This window comes from Acomys russatus, chromosome 15 (genome assembly GCF_903995435.1).
Source record: "Acomys russatus chromosome 15, mAcoRus1.1, whole genome shotgun sequence".
Taxonomy (NCBI): domain Eukaryota; kingdom Metazoa; phylum Chordata; class Mammalia; order Rodentia; family Muridae; genus Acomys; species Acomys russatus.
Genome location: NC_067151.1, coordinates 60,585,553 through 60,603,058, shown reverse-complemented (window position 1 = coordinate 60,603,058; position 17,506 = coordinate 60,585,553). Strand labels below are relative to the sequence as shown.

The window sequence follows — 17,506 nt, the reverse complement described above, 5'->3', positions numbered from 1 at the left end:
AAACTCCTAACATAAAACCCAACACACACATTATGTGCTCAACATGAAGTTCAGGTGTTTTACACGTGGTGTACAGGATTTCTCTACAGGGGCACATACCACTGTCTACGTGCTGATATGCAATAAGGTAGTTAGTTACCTGTTGTCTCAGAGGTGTCAGATGGCTGGCGTTGGTGGGAAGGGGATGTGCGTTCAGGTGTAGAATCTCCCAAAGAAGACAGGCTACTTAACCTGAAGAAGGAGTAAAGAAAACACATTAGTGAACTAAGCCGGGAGAAACCAGTAGGAGGCGGCTCTGTTAAAGCGGGCCCAGAGTCAGTCTTTAACAATGAAAGATAACCCACCCACCTTGTAACCTGGCCATCTACACTGCTGGTAACAACACCTATCTGGAATCCTGGCTGGGCAGGCCAAGTATGGTCTCTTTAATACTCAGCAGGGTATGGAGAGAAATACTCTTTGTAGAGTCAGACAACAGCAGGAGGATTGTGCAAACGTACATGTGCTTGCCGGGTCTTACCAGGCTGTAATGGGGCTAATGGAACAGAACAGAGCAGCAGAGAAGAATGGAGGCAAAAAAAAAAAAAAACCAAGCAGCTAGTTAGTAGGTGAGGATTTTCAAAAGAGGAGGAGATTGGAAGGCCATGGTGGGCCAGACACACGCAGAGGCCTCCATGAGCACAGCAGAGCACTGAAGGGCTTCATCTCTTTGGCCCTGAAAGTCTCACCTCTCTAAGATGGCACCTAAACATTTAAAGAGCAGGAGCATATCAATGACCTGGGCTTCTGAAAGTCCATTTATCTTCTGGGTACCAATGAAGAATAATAGAAATCTGGCCTGCTGGTGAGCATATACTCCAACCTCACAACAAGACCCATGCCCACAGCTAGCCTATGGCATCCTACTTAGAAATTAAGACCCTAAAACCCTCTAAGCAACATATATCACCAACCAACAGGTTCATTTCTTGATCTCTTCTTTAACTAAGGCTGATACAGGAACAGAAGACAAACGCAGAACATGGCTGTGGCCTGGCTTTTTAAAACATGTACAAGTTCACAGCTCCAGAATCAGTAGCTGCTGCCCTCAGGAAGGGGCAGGTCCCATCCTAGCTGTAGCCAGTGACTAAGTGGAGACTTATGCACAGAATCACTGTGCACAATAGCAGAACACCAGAAATGATGATCTCATATTGAATTTGTCCTTATAAAACTGTGTATAAGGAATGATTTATATGATGCTCTGATGCTATTAAGGGAAAAGAACATTTAAAGCAGTAGATACAAAGGAAAATGATGTTTGCATATTTATTATGTATGAAACATCTACCTTTGCTGAGTAAAAAAAAAAACAAAAACAAAAACAAAAACCACTAGCTGTCTCTGCAGTAGGAAAGTGGCTGGCTAAGGAACAGGCACAGGGCTGGAGACCTCTCATCATATTCGCTTTTGAGCTTCATTCTGAGCTGTGTGAAGGTACTATTCACAAGAGCCAGATTAGGTGGCAGACAACTGTAATCCTGGCATTGGAAAGGCTGAGGCAGGAAGACTGCTGAGCTAAAGGCAGTCTGAGCTATACAGAACATTTTTTAGATTGGCCTGGGCTATACTGTGAGGCTTTAGTCTCAAAAACAAAACAATACTCCCTACTCCCCAACCAACCAACGTCATCACCACCATCACCACCCTACACAAATTTAAAAACACCAAGGGGCTCTTTTCTCCCCCAAAGGCATCCCTCTTACCTGGAGAGCTGACACTGCTTTTTACTGGCTGATCTTTGGATCAGAGAGGAAGACATCAAAAAAGAAGAGAACGTGGGACCCAGGAGAGAGTGATGCAGGTAGGAGGAAGAGAGAGAAAGAAAAGAAAACAACATAAACCGGACAAGACACTGGAGATGGTTAGTTCAAAAGAAAAACCCCAATAGAGTTAAGGACGGAGCAGGGCTGGGGATTGATACAGTGATACAGTAATAATACAGATTCATCAATCTGTCTATTGAAAACTCTTCAGGGTTTCATCCTGTACTCAGCAGTAGGTACTAACTAGGCCACTGGCCATACTGTCCATAGAAGGTTTGGCCTGATGTCTGGTGAACTGTTCTACAGGGCCCAGTACCACAAGTATCCAACAGGGAATGCGATTGAACAGCCTTGCTCCAGACACTGCCAGGCAACAGGGATACAAACAAGTGAGGAAACCTTCAGTTTTGGCCCCAGCCTCAAGGACTAGCAGCCCCCAGCCCACCCCCATCAGAAAGGGCCTCTCCAAAAGGGTTTGTCAAGACTGTCTTTGGTTCCAGCTGCTCCTCTGCTTTCTTAGTGTGCCCACAACATCCTCCTCCCAATCCCAACCTGGGTCTCAATTCCTACACTTACACTTCCAGAGAATGTCCATTTTTACCTTGGTATACCCTAGACCTCCTCTGGAAGGAAACTGGATTTCCACGCCCCTATTAAAACTCAGAGGATGCACTGAACTTGGAGATACTTTTCTGTTTTTGCGAGGTGGGGACTGAGCCTATGGCCTTGCATGCATGAAGTCTATCACTGAGTTCAAGCGGGGCTGGACTGCATTTGAGCTGTGTTGTGAACAGGGCCACAGAATTGAAAGCAAGTGTACACATCTATCAAAGAAGACTGCTGGCGGCATGGACAAAGATCAGCTGACCTTGACCAGCCACTATAGGTTCCACCACAAAGAAAACAAACCAACCAACCACAGGTTGGGCCGGTATGCGTTCCTCCCGACCCCCCCCCCCCTCCTACTGATAGCGATGATGACATCACCCTTAAACAGAAGGACCTTGGCCAGGTAAACGGGATTATCATTATTAGCTAAACAGAGGGCTAAAGGTGGGTTTCTGCTTACCAGGATCTTCCCTTAAACTAACAGGAACCTCCCTTAATCCTACTCCAAAGGTCAATTACTTCAGATGAGGGCTTCTAGTGTCAATCTGAACAGCCTGTGTCAGCTCAAAGACCTCACCCTGATGGGTGTCATATACAACCCGCTTGCTTTTCCATTCTGCTCTTCTCCCTGTTTCCTGAGAAACAGCCTCGGCAGTCTGATCCCCAGGAAACCTTTCTTTCTACCTGTGGAGTGGTCTAACCTGGGGGTTTCACCGTGTCCTTGCTTACACCACATAAACACAGATGCTTTTTTTTTTTTTTTTTTTTAACTAAGAGCTTAAAGAACGAAAAATGAACAGTGAATTGAAGGAGGAAGAGATACCTGTGTTAGGCAGGCCTGGTAGATGGAAAGGATCGACAAACTTTGGGGTCATCTTGGTCTCAAGTCTGAGTATACACTTGGAAGGAAGACCTTACTAGGTTGAAATATGAGAGAGAGACCAGAGAGGAAGCAAAAGAGAGAATCAAGTAGTTTGACTTGAGACTGAAGTAGTCAAAAGGAAAAAAAAATGCAGTTCTTCTCTCTATCAAAACGTAGCACCAAAGTTCAGGTTCCATTTAGCTTCAATCTGGAGAGTTCAGATTTCCCCTCAAAAATACACTTTCTAGAGACATGTTTTCTGGTGCAAATTATCCAGCTAGAGATGTATAGGTCCCTTAGTACCTTTTTCTAGCATAATAAATGCACTTCCTGTCTCTGTTTGCTCCTCCCTCAACACACTCTTGATCAAGAGTAAAGTTTGCCTTGTCCAGAAACTTCCATTGGAGCTCCTACTCCTAGCACTTGGGATTGTCCTTTCTTTACGTTACCACTGACACCTGGCACTTCAGTGGGCACACTGCCTCAAGCCTGGGTTACCAAAACAAACCAACAGACTACCAATACCAACTAAAATCACTTCATCTTACTTTCTCGCTCTGCCACATCATTCCCTCAGCCCTGCAGAAACACGGCTAGGCTGAAATTAGTTATCCTCTTGCCTCAGCCTGCCAAGCGCTGTGATTACAGGAATGTGCAGCATGCCCATCCAGGCTAAATAGTTTGAAACACTGTAAAGTGATGTTGTATAGTTTGCCCTATGATGGGGATGTGAGATTAGACTACCTGAGATTTACCAAAGGTAAAAACCTATGCTATTTGAAATCTGCTATGTATTTTGAGAATTCTGTTGTCTAATCACTTACTCAAGTGTCCAATCACTTACACTATATCTGCCACTGTTACTTTTACTCTTAGAAAGATTTGTTTTACTTCTGAGTTAGTGGGTTGTCTGTGTTCTGCCATGTGTGTGAAGGTGACTGTGGAAGCCAGAGAAGGATATCAGACTCTCTGGAGCTTGAGTAACAGGTGGCTGTGAGCCACCTGATGTTATCTACTATTGCTCCTTGTATGGGACACTGCCATCACTCTCTTAAGCTGCTAACAAGTAATCACATCCTTTGTTTCTTCCCTTAAAGCCACACATTACAGTTCATTATGCTTTGCCCCTTCATGTCTTCTGCATGCTAGCCTATCGCTCTACCACTGAGCTGCACCTGAGAACTCCCTCCACCATTAAAAAAATGTTAAAATGTTGCCTTTTCTTCCTGCAAGCAGTCTAGGGTGACTTGTGAAAATGGTTCACTTTACCCACAAAACTACTCCTCCAAAAGATCACACAAAAAAGAGGTTCAGTCACATTTTCACAATCCATTTAGGCACACTTGTGAAACTGCTGCCCAGGATGCCATAGGTATGCATACTGAAAAGCCATCAAGTATCTGAAAAATGTTTCTTCAGGTGGTTGATGTCTCAGGACAAAAACACTGGCTGAACATAGGGTTGGTGGCCCAAGAAGAGTACTGATGTTTTGTTTTGTTTTTAAGACAGGGTAGCTCTAGCTGTCCTGGAACTCTTTATGTATACCAGGCTGGCCTCGAACCCAGAGACTGCCTCGTCCTGCCTCCGGAGTTCTAGGATATAATGCTTTGTTGTTGTTGTTGTATATACTTTAAAATACAGAAACGAAGGCCAAGGGAATGGCTCAGTGGGTAAAAGTGCTTGCCAAACAAGCCTGCCAAGCTAAGGTCAATTCTGAAGCCCACATGAAAAGCCAGATACAATAGTATAACCCAGCATTCCTATAGGAAGGAGGTGAAAGACACTAGCCTAGAGTGGGGTTTCTGCCACAGAAACATGACAGACCCTCCCCCTCCCTCAGCAGGTGAAGAAGAGAACCCGCTCCTCAAAGTTGTCCTTTCACTTCCATGGGCACACTGTAGGAGTGTGGGGTGTGTGTGTGTGTGTGTGTGTGTGTGTGTGTGTGTGTGTGTGTGTGTGTGTGTGTGTGTGTGTGTGTGTGTGTGTTTTGTAGACTGGGGCTCAGCAGATAAAAGTGTACTGTTTAAGCCTGTGTGGTGGCGCATGCCTTTTATTACAGCACTTGGGAGGCAGAGGCAGGTGGACTGCTGTGAGTTCGAGGCCAGCCTGGTCTACAAAGGGAGTCCAGGACAGTCAAGGCTACACAGAGAAACCCTTTCTCAAAAAGCCAAGCCAAACCAAACCAAACCAACCAACCAAACAAACAAACAAACAAAAAAAGAGTGTACTGCTTGCTCAGAGGACCTGAGTTCAGTTCACAGCATCCAAGCTGGGTGGCTCACAACTGCCTGTAATTGTGAATGTAAAAAATGTTGATCAATGGTCTTTTTTACTTCTTCTTGTTGTTTCTATTGTTGTTGTTGTTGTTATTATTATTATTATTTTGTTTTGTTCCTCTGGGTAACAGCCCTGGCTGTCCTAGAACTTGCTCTGTAGACAAGGCTGGCCTCAAACTCAAACATTTGCCTACCTCTGCCTCCCAATGCTCGAATTAAAGCTGTGCACTGCCGGGCAGTGATGGCACATGCTTTTAATCCCAGCACTCAGGAGGCAGAGTCAGGCAGATCTCTGTGAGTTTGAGCCCAGGCTGGTCTACAAAGTGAGTCCAGAACAGCCAAGGCTACATAGAGAAACCCTATCTTGAAAAACAAACAAACAAACAAAACAAAATTAAAAATCCGTGCACCACCCTGCCTGGCCCAGTTAACTATCTTTTTAAGTCAGTGTCTGATCACATAGGCCACACTAGTCTCAAACTCTGGATCTTCTTGCTTCATCCTCCAGGTCCTGGAATTACAAGAGTACTCCACCATGCCAGTTTCTAAGTTTTAATGTCAGATATATAAAAGGAACTATCACTATTTCATATTCGAAAGGTGAGGGGGAGACAAGGAGAGAAAGAGGCCTCATCTACATAGTGAGTTCCATGACAGTCAGGGCTACGTAGAGAGACTCTGTCTTTCTATGTCTCTCTCTCTCTCTCTGTGTGTGTCTCTATCTATGTATCTATACACACACACACACACACACACACACACATACACACACATACATATGTGTGTGTGTGTCTGTATGCCACAGTGCACATCAAAAACTCATAGGCCAATCTCCCTCTGCCATGTTGATTGTGAGAACGGAACTCAGGTGATTAGGCTTGGTGGCAAGCACCTTTACCAAAGAGACATTTCACCCTGTCAAACCAAACCAACACAACACTTGTGTGTGTGAGAGAGATGGCGGGGAGATGTTTGAACCATGTGGGTGTCAGTAGAATCCATTTTTGTTCATCAAGCAGACTAAATGATTTTGAAGAAAAGATGTAAAACTTTTGTCATTTTGTTGAGACAGTCTTGCAATGTAGTCCATGCTAGCCCTGAACTTGAAGTAAACCTCTTGCCTCTGCCTTCCAAGTAGGATTATAGTTGTGAGCCCTCACACTGGGCTCACAGCAGTAAAGCTTTAACCCCCACCCTTCCTTGCCCAAATCCCTTAACTGTTGAATGTATTGGGGCCTGGAGAGATAACTCAGAGGTTGAGCACATTTGCTGCTCTTACACAGGACCTGGGTTCAGTTCCCAGCACCCATATGGTAGCTCACAACTGCCTGTGACCCCAGAGGACCCAATGCCCTCTTCTGGCCTCTGCGGGTGCTGTATACATATTGTATACATGCACACAAACAGATGAAAAGACAGATACAAAATAAAAATAATTAAAAAAAAAAAAACCCTTCTGAATGTATCATCAGTTTTCTCAAGTGTGAAATGAACACAGACTGATAGTATCGGTTTGTCTTTGAAGCCTTGATTCCTGAGAGCTAAACAGAGTACTCTTGTACTACCAGGCAAGTTCCGACACAGTGCCATGTGCAGAGTGGGCCCCCTCCAAGTACACTTAGTGAAGCAAGATACATGTTTTTTCTTCCAGAACAGATGCGAAGGCTCTGGAAGAAGTAATATTGGTTAAGTGCTTTGAAAATCCTATACAAATGCTTTCATTCTGTTTTCCCCCTCCTCCCAGGATGACAGAGTGGTCTGTGTTTGACAAATGTCAGTGGTGAGAGAAACAGGACTAGAATGAACAAGTGGAAAGGTAACCAAGATCCTTAGGCTGTCCCAGGTTCAGCAGGGCATGGCCAGGAAAGCTCTCCTTTCTAGTTTCATGATTTCCAGATGATGTTGAGCAGGAGGAGTGGCTATTAGAGCAACAGCTTAAGTGACAGTTGTGTGTGGAGGAAACAGGCAGAATTAGTGCGCTGAGGTTTGGTTAGCTTGTCAATACCAGAGTGCAGAGCCATGTGATACGGTTTCTAAAACACAGCTTTGGAGGCTAGAGGAAATGGCTCAGAGCACTCAGATCCCCAACACCCATGTAAAAAGCCACACATGGCAACGTGCACCTGTAATCCAAGTGTTCAGAAGCATGGCTGGGACAACGCAGGGGTCAGTGGCCGGCCAGTCTGGCCAGTCACTGAGCCTACCTCTAAACTGAGATGGACACCAACCGATGATGACACCAGAAGTCTACCTCTGGCCTTCATATATACTCGCATGGGCACATAATCCCTCCACATACACACATACTCCTCCCTTTCAGCCCCCTAGCTTTAGTAGTTCAAACACAATCCCAAATCCAGGTTCAGGTCTTTCCTGGCTGTGTAGTCTCAGGCAAATCACATGGCCACTCCAAATCTGAGTAACAACAACAACAATGGTACCATAGCTTTCTCAAAGGCTATGGAAAAAATAGCAAATCCCCTTCATCAAACCCTTAAAGCTAGAATGTTAAAAACTGAAGCCAGTGTCCTTAGCCTCAGCCCAGCCCAGCTTCTGGACACATGCTCTCTCCTCAGCAAGCAGTGTTGTGCAGGTCCATGCCAGAAGTTCAAACTTCTTCATCTCTAGTTGAATCAACTACTGACATGACTGCCTAGCACGGCAGGAGCCCGCCTCCACAGCATGGGCTCTACACTGGCATTAGGCACCTCTGACCTCACTGTTCAAGAGCTGGCCTCCTTACATCCGCTCTCAGCTTCATCTCCTGTGGGAGCTGGTGCTTGTTCGTCACACTTACCCTTCAAAGAAATGAGTCAGAGCACCCAGCGCCCTTCAGGGATTCCCTGTATTTTGTTTTCTTGAGCTCTGTCCTGGAACTCACCATGTAGACCAGGCTGGCCTTGAACTCACAGAGATCTGCCTGCCTCCGCCTCCTGAGAGCTGGGATAAAAGGTGTGCACTACCAAGTCTAGCCCAGGGCTTCCTGCTTTTGAGGATCCTTTACAAGTCCTCACCTCTTGCCACACACCCCTTGACCACCAGTTTTTAACTCTCTGAGACCATACATTCTTTAGGGTTCAGCTTCAGGTCTATTCCAGGGAAGCGACTCTGATTTCCCTGAACCTTCCCTCCATGGTGCCAACCTCAACACTAACTGAATTGTTATTTGAGTGCTTTTAGATTAACACCTACTCTTCAACAACTGTCATGTCCTATAGAGCACATAGTGGCCCCAGAACACATAATACAGGAAATATTTGTACTAGATAATACAGGCAACAGAATTTTAAAGATCAAGGTATCAAAAGCATGTCTGGCTTTGGGTGACCTAGCCCATGCATATAAATTAGAATTGAATTCACAATTTCATAGTTTTAATAAAGACTAAGTGAAACAGAAAGGCTTTCATGGACTTACAGAGGGAGGTCCTTTGAGCCACTGTAAGGATACCTAAATGTGCCAGTCTTCCACTAGGAAAGAATTCCGTCTTAGACACTAATCAGTGAAGCATCTGCTAAGCAAGCAAACACATGTTAAAGTGTATTGGAAACTACAAATTAGGTCTGAGGAATGACTGGCATGTGTAAGGAGATGGATTTTACCCAGAGTATTGGAGAGGAGAGGATTCTGACAGTGGCTCTGCTGTGGAAGGAAATGCAGGGGAGGAAATAGCATGTACCGGCACAGAGAAAAGAAAGACACACGACCCTGGTGAGCTGTCAGTGCCCGTGCAACACAGGGAGAAAAGGAAAAGAACCCAGCCTGGTTCTGCTGCTTATTAGGGGAATCTTGGAAACCCTCCCATCTGTTTCTCCACCTAAATAATGTGGATGAATGGTTCTCTTGCTCTGCCCTACGTATCCCTCACTGCAGCTGTGAGAATTAAGTGAGAGCCAGTGTGTCAAAGGCCCTGCCTGCCAAGTGGAAAGCAACACGGCAATGTTAGGAAACAGAATGACATCAGGAAGGGACAGGTCACACACATACCATCTTCACACTTACGGGTCTGGAGTTTATTTCTAGGCATAGTACATATCTAGTAAGACCAGATAAAGCTTTTTAAAGGGTGAGCCTGACTGCCAGTGACTACCAGTGACCTGCAGAGAAAACCCCGGAGGTCCGGGGCACGCCTGGGGCAGAGAACATACACCTGGAGGAGGGCACTGGCAAGCAGAGCACGCCAGAAAGGCAGTCCTAAGTGCAGGCTGCTGGGAGCTGATGTTGGGCGTGCTTTCTGGCGTTGCCTCACACTGAATAGCATATGTTAAAGAGTACCAGCCAAACTGTATCTGGTTCACACTAAAATAGGCTGTAAAAATAGAATACACACCAGATTTCAACGATTTAGTGTAAAAAATAAAATGGTCTCAATAATTTTTTTTTCTTCAAGACAAGGTTTTTCTGTGTAGCCCTGGCCATCCTGGGACTTGCTCTGTAGACCAGGCTGGCCTCAAATTCAAGAGATCCTCCTGCCTCTGCCTCCCAGTGCTGGAATTAAAGCACCACTACCACCACAGGGCTGAATAACCTTTTATATTGAAATGGCAGCATTTTGAATGGAATGGGCTAAATGAAATGCATAACATCAAAATTAATTTTACCCATCTCTTACTACTTTTCATGTGGCTATTAAAAAATTTTAAACCACAGAGTGGCTTCCATTCTGTTTCTACTGAAAGTCTAGCCAACTCTGGCCACAGATAAAAGCATGCTCTGCCTTTTCTGCAATCAGAGCCTCCGGCCCTTCAGACTAAAGGAAGGGAGTCACTCTTCCAGTGCTCCTATGGCACCTGGCAGCTATTTCTGCCTTGCATCTTACAAGGAGCTGCACTTCACATTAAGACTATCCCCCTGTGTTGATTGGTCTGAGATACTCCTGAAAGTCAACTTCCACTCCTGGCAGTCAAAGTCAAAACCTACATTACCAGAAACCTAGGTAGGTCGCCTTCTCCCTCTGTTCCCCCAAGTCCAATCCCCAGCTCTGCAGTAGAACACCTGTGGCAGCCTTCCCTGCCCTGGTCCCACCTCCTATGGATCCCACAGATCTTCACCTTCTAACCTCCTCTCCCCCCACTAGTTGCTTTGTCCCAGCAACTAACCCCAGCAGGCACCCACTGCTAGGCTGCTCTTGCCTGGGCAACACGTAGGCCACACCTCTCCTTCTCCACACCCACCCCGCATCCCCAACTCTGTAGCATTTCTGCTATGGTCTCCCATTCCTCTCTGACCCCATCCCAATCACAAAGATCGCTTTTCCAACCTTCCTTCCCCCAACTCATCCCACTATCCCAGCAGGCATCCCCTGCAAACACACCAGCTGACCAGACCAGGAAACAGAACGCTAAATGAACACCTTCACCACCCCCTCCTCTCCTCCAAATCCAATCTCCCAGCTATATCCCCGGCTGCACCCTTCCTTCCCCTCTGCCCACATCTCCTGTGAATCCCACAGACCTTCCCCTCCTAAGGCCCCTCCTCCCACTTGTTGCTGTATCTCAGGCCCCAACTCCAGCAGGTACTCCCTGCTAACCCACAGACCACTCCTGCCAAGGAAGGAGGCAGGCCGTCTCTAGAGTTTCCCGTCTCCTTCTGTTCCTCTAGATCCAATGTGCCAGTCTCATCCCCAGCGGTACTGGCAGGCTCTCTGGGGGTGACCTCTCTTCGCTGTCTCTCCCATTCCAAGGAGACAAGGTAAGCAGATCCTGGTTGAACTCTCCTCTCTCCTCCCTCCTATGGATCCCGCCTCCTCAGACCCATAGCCTATCCTCATTCCTAAGTGTCAGCTCCCAACACCCAGAAACACATATTACCTGGAAACCGCCATAGCCATAACTATCAAGTCCAAAGAAAAATTCCTACCAGGCAACACACATCCAGAGAGGAAACAGAAACCAAGGAACAAAACACACACCCTACAAAGGCAAATCCAGAAATTAGCTTACTCCTATAATCATCCCAACCCCAGATGCCTAGATGCCAGTGTAAAAACGCAATCAATACCAACCAGCGCAATGTCTCCGCTAGAGGCCAGCTATCCCACCACAGCAGGCCCTCCATATTCCAACATAGCAGAAGCACAAGGCAAAGAAAAAGACAGAAAAAATACCTTCAACTGCCAGTATGATAGAAACCTTTGTTGTTGTTGTTGTTGTTGTTTTTCAAGACAGGGTTTCTCCGTGTAGCCTTGGCTGTCCTAGACTCACTTTGTAGACCAGGCTGGCCTCTAACTCAAAGTGATTCACCTGCCTCTGCCTCCTAGAGTGCTTGGAGTACAGGTGTGCACAAGATAGAAATCTTTAAAGAGGAATTTAATAAATCCCTTAAAAGAAATCCAGGAAAACACAAACATTAGAAAGAAATAAAAGTCCAATACCTGAATATGGAAATAGAATCAATAAAGAAAACCCAAACTGAGGGAATTCTGGAAATGAAGTTTAGGGATTTGAACAGGAGCTATGGGGGCAAGCTTCACCAATAATAGCATGTAAGAGATAGAAGAGAGAATCTGTCATTAAAGATACAATAGAAGAAATGGATACATCAGTCAAAGGAAATGCTAAATCTAAAATATTCTTGACACAAAACATCCAGAAAATCTGGAACACTGAAAGGACCAAACCCAAGATTAATAAGAATAAAGGAAGGAGAAGAATCACTGCTCAAAGGCTCAGGATTTTTCTCCCATGAGACAAGAGTTTCTCTGTGTAGCCTCGGCTGTCCTGGAACTCACTCCGTAGTCCAGGGTAGCCTAGGACTCAGAGATTTGATCTGCCTGCCTCTGCCTCCTGAGTGCTGGGATTAAAGGCATGTGCCACCACTGCCTGGCAATGAGGAAAAAATTTTAATAAAAATCACAGAAGAAAAATTTCCTAACATAAAGAAGGCGGTACCTATAAAGGTACAAAAAGCATACAGAACACCAAAAGAAAATTCCCTACGCACGCAGAACAAAAAATATTAAAAGTTGCAAGGGAAAAAGACCAACTACCATATAAAGGCAGGCCTATTAGAATTACAGCTGACTTCTCATTGGAGACTCTAAAAGCCAGAAGGGCCTGGACAGACGTGTTGCAGACTCTAAGAGATCACAGATGTCAGCCCAGAGTACTATACCCAGCAAAACTTTCAATCTCCATAGATGGAGAAATTAAGATATCCCACGATAAAGCCAAATTTAAACAATATCTATCTACAAATTCAGCTCTACAGGGAAAAAAACCCCAAAACCACCACCACCACCACCACCACCACCACCACCCAACCTGGGAGGTTAACTATAACCATGCAAACACAGAGAATTAATAATCTCACATCAAGCCGGGTGGTGGTGGTGCACGCCTTTAATCCCAGCTCTTGGGAAGCAGAGGCAGGAGGACTGCTGTGAGTTCAAGGCCAGCCTGGTCTACAAAGCGAGTCTAGGACAGTCAAGGCTGCACAGAGAAACCCTGTCTCAAAAAACCAAAAAAATAATAAATAAATAAATAAATAAATAAATAAATAAATTTTAAATCTCACATTAGCAAAATCAAAAGGGAAGCACACACATGCACCACATCCATACCACTACCACCACCACCAAACAACAAGAAAATAACAGGAATCAACAATCATTGGTCATTGATATTTCTCTCAATATCAATGGTCTCAAATTTCTCAATAAAAAGACTAACAGAATGAATGCAAAAGCAGGATCCATCCTTCTGCTGCATTCAAGAAAAACACCTCAACATCAAGGATAGACATTACCTCAGGGTAAAGAGCTGGAAAAAGATATTCTAAGCAAACGGGCCTAAGAAACAAGCTTGTCTAGCCATTTTAATATCTAACAAAATAGACTTCAAACCAAAATTAATCAAAGAGCTGGGGAAGGTCACTACATAGTCATCAAAGGAAAAAAAATCCATCAAAGTGATTTCAATCAATCCTTTTTTTTTTTTAAGATTTATTTATTTATTATGATGTATACAGTGTTCTGCCTGCATGTACACCTGCAGGCCAGAAGAGGGCATCAGATCACATTACAGATGGTTGTGAGCCACCATGTGGTTGCTGGGAATTGAACTCAGGACCGTTGGAATTAACTTCTGAGCCATCCCTCCAGCCCTTTAATCAATTTTTAACATCCATGCCCCAAATACAAGGGCACCCAAGTTTGTAAAAGAAACATGACTTCAGCTTAAATCACATATTGACCCTCACACAGATAGTCAAAGACGTCAAAATCCAACTCTAACCAAAGGACAGGTTATCCAGACAACTAAACAGTGAAATATTGGAGCTAACAGACATTATAAGCCAAATGGACCTAACAGATATCTACAGATCATTTTATTCAAGCACAAGAGAATATACCTTCTTCAATGCACCTCATGGAACTTTCTCCAAAACTGGCCACAGACTCAAATCCAAATCCAACAGATACAAGAAGACAGAAATAATTCCCTGCACCCTATCTGACTACCATGGATTAAAGCTGGGTATCAATAACAGAAACAATAAAAAGCTTACAAATCATGGAAACTGAACAACTCCTGGATCAAGGCAGACATAAGAAAGAAATGTAAAACTTCCTGAAATTCAATGAAAATAAATACACAACATATTCAGACTTATGCGACACTATGAAAGCAGTTCTAGGAGGCAAGTTCACAGCATTAAGTGCCTATATAGAAAAAGAACTGGCAAGCTCTCATACTAGTAACTTAACAGCACACCAGTGTTGGGGGATGGTCTGATGTATTTTGATGCTAATTATGCTTGCTGTCTGACCCACGGTTTGCTTAATAAAAAGCCATCCCACCTGGGCAGGGCAGAGAAGATAGGTGGGGCTAGGAGAGAGAGGAATTCTGGGAAGAAGAAAGACCGCCATGAGGAGAAGGAGAGAGACCTGAAGGGAAGAGAGGAAGGCTGCCATGGGTTAGATGGAGGAGAAGCACATGGCCGGCGTGGATGGAGAATAAGGCCCAGATGAAGAACATTAGCAAGTATTTGGGATTATGGATGGGAGGTAGCTTGATAGGAGTTATTAGAAACAGATGACATGGGATTGAGACAGGGATCCCATGCCTGCCACACTATGGAGGTACTATAGAGGATTCAAATCTGCCCTGCTTCAGGTTAACTAAGGCTATTTTAAAATATAACAAGTGTCTGTCTGTGTCTTGATTGATTGCTAGCCGGGCCTATAGATAATACATGTAATTTTTAAAACAATACACCAGCTCTAGAACAAAAAGAAGGAATCACACCCAAGAAAAGTAGATAGCAAGAAATAATCAAACTGAAGGCTGAAATCAATAAAATAGAAAAGCAAGTCCAGGACAGCTAAGGTTACACAGAGAAACCCTGTCTCGAAAAACCAACCAACCAACCAACCAAACAAACAAACAAAAAACCCCAAATCAACCAAACAAACAAACAAAACCAAAAATTGGCACAGGCAGGTGTGGTGGTGCACACCTTTAATCCCATAATTCAGGAGGCAGAGGCAAGTGGATCTTTGAGAGCATGATGCCAGACTTGTCTAAACAGTGAGTTCCAGACCACCCAGGGCTACACTGTCTCAAAAACAAACAAGACTGGCCTACTTAACAAGTTCCTAGCTGATGTATGGCACACAGCAATGCTTTTTATAAAAGGCTGCTGTTCTTGATACAGGGCCTGAAGACAAACATAACTAGTTTGCTGCTGCCAAAACAATTACAATTTGTCTTATAAAACAAAATACATGAATTGAGTTATCCAACACAGATATGCCCATCTTACAGATCTCTGAGGTAGATGGTTCACTACGGTCCATCATGTTTAATCCACAATTACCTTTCATTAAAAGAACAGTATCTCAAGACAGCATCTGGAGATCAGGAAACTGTGATGTTGGTACCAATTCCGCCACTTATGAGCTGTGCAAGTTGCTATCATAATCAAACCAAGTTTCAGAAGATCTAAGATCTGCCTGGGGTAGTTGAGGCAGACAAAGACCAAGGGGGAGGAGATCACTGAGGCTGCCACAGGAGAGAAGGAGAAACCCCTGGAAGCAAGGGGGTTGGGCTCAGTGTGACTCCTGGGCTCTAGAGCCACACTGCCTGTCTTTTCGTATGGCGTGAAAAGGCAGAACTGAGTAAGTAACAAGCAGCGATATGAAACAGGTACTCATTTAGCTCTGACAATAACACGGTGAGGTAACACTGCTACTTTCTTCTACAGACGAAAATGAGATTAAGAGAAACTATTAGCTGACAGTCAGGGAGTGAACTCAACACACCCTTTCTTCTCTGTTCCTTACTTTGTTGTCCCTTTAGTGAGAGCCTGGGACGGAAGATTACGGGTCCTTTTTTGTGCTAAGACTGCATGGTTCCTTGTCCCTCAGGATTTTCCAATTTAAACACATATCTGGTTAGGATACTGACAGAAGGCCAACCAGGGAAAAATGGAATCAATTTCTCTAGTAGCCAGATTCCTGCAGCTCTCATTACAGTTCCATCAGCAAGAGATCCTCTCTGGTTCTCTGAGCCTCACCATGCCTTCAGGCTGACTAATGAGCTGGCACCACTGAAACACGGCACTGTTTGCAGAACAAACCTACCCAGCCTAAGATAATCCCAGCAACAAACTCAGATTGTGCCTGCTTGACTGTAGGTGAACAGGCAGGCAGCAAACCAAGAGAACACTCCAGTAGCCTTTGCCATCCAGGTCTTTCCAGTCTGCAGAGCTAGTCTGTCCACATAAGGAAGAAATCGGCTGCTGCCTTCTGTTGGGGGAGATCCAAGGCCATTTTGTGGGGAAGACTAGGGGTTTGTAGAACAGCTTCGGCTACTTCCACTAAACGCTGCTGTGACACACACACACACACACACATGCACATGCACACATGTTCTTTTCTATTTAATCAAATTTCATTTTGAGGGGAACAGTGAAAAGAGTATTAAGATAAAAATTACTGGTTCAGAGAGGTGGGCTTTAGTCCTTTCCGTAGATTAAAATGAATAATAAGCATTTACTCTGGAGCATGCAATTTGACTAAGTTTATTATTGGGTAGCAGAGAGGTTTAAATATGGTGTACTATGGGTCTGAGAATTGAGAGTACACTCTTAGTTCTACAGTGTGGTTCAAATGTGGGGTGTGCTGGGGAGCAATGGATAGAAGAAGAAATGAATGACCCAGCAGACTCTACTTCTTTCCCAGAGACTGAAACATACATTGATTTTATCCAGGTAAAAATCACATTATAACAATTTTTCCAAAGGACAGCAAGGGCCTTTGGAAATAACAGTATTTCAGCTTGGAAAATGCCAATGTGCAAAAGTAGGGTCTAGAAGACAGACCTGGCTGGACAGGGGAGAGGCAATGGAAGCTGAGAAATTCCCTTAGACCTGTGTCCACTGAGTGATGCCTAAAGCAGGCGCACATCTAGAGGAGGGTGTTAGCTGACTTAGCTTGCTGCTTGAACATCACAGCGTACGAAAAAGACAAACTAAGATGGCTGTGACATCACTGGGTGATAACATCTCACAGAACCACCATCAGAAATACGGTCCGCGGATGATAAAAGCCTGGGTATGTGGTGTCTAAATACACACTCGATGAAAATGTGAATGAGTGACTAACTTTGAAATTCAAACTTTTTCAAACCCCAGGGCTCCAGATTGTTCAGACAGGCTTCAGCACGGTTTTCTAAAGCTGAATTCAAACACGACCATCTCCAATAAGCTCCAACAAGTCCAACTTCCCCAATGATCTTTTCATCACTATTGATCATGTCCCCTTCCAACTATATAATCAACAATTTAAGAGCCCAAATCCTTCCTGTTATATCCTGTGCTGACCAATCCCACCGTGCTGAGTTTATACTCAGCAACGCTCACAGAGTAATGCTGAAAGTGAGAGGTAGACTGCTTTCCAGCACCAACTCAAACAAAGCACACTTACAAGCAAGCACAGGCTCCGAGCATCT

The 17,506-nt window shown here is 44.6% G+C and overlaps 1 protein-coding gene across 1 annotated transcript in view; it reads right to left on the bottom strand.

Moving 5' to 3' along the window:
* Arhgef11 (Rho guanine nucleotide exchange factor 11) overlaps positions 1 to 17,506 on the bottom strand; it is a 107,015-nt gene that overhangs the window by 48,237 nt on the left and 41,272 nt on the right. Inside the window, exons 2-3 of the mRNA XM_051157418.1 lie at positions 1,746 to 1,778; positions 140 to 231 (exon numbers count right to left, since the gene is read on the bottom strand). Coding sequence (XP_051013375.1) covers positions 140 to 231; positions 1,746 to 1,778 — 125 coding nt within the window. The remainder of the gene's footprint in view (positions 1 to 139; positions 232 to 1,745; positions 1,779 to 17,506) is intronic.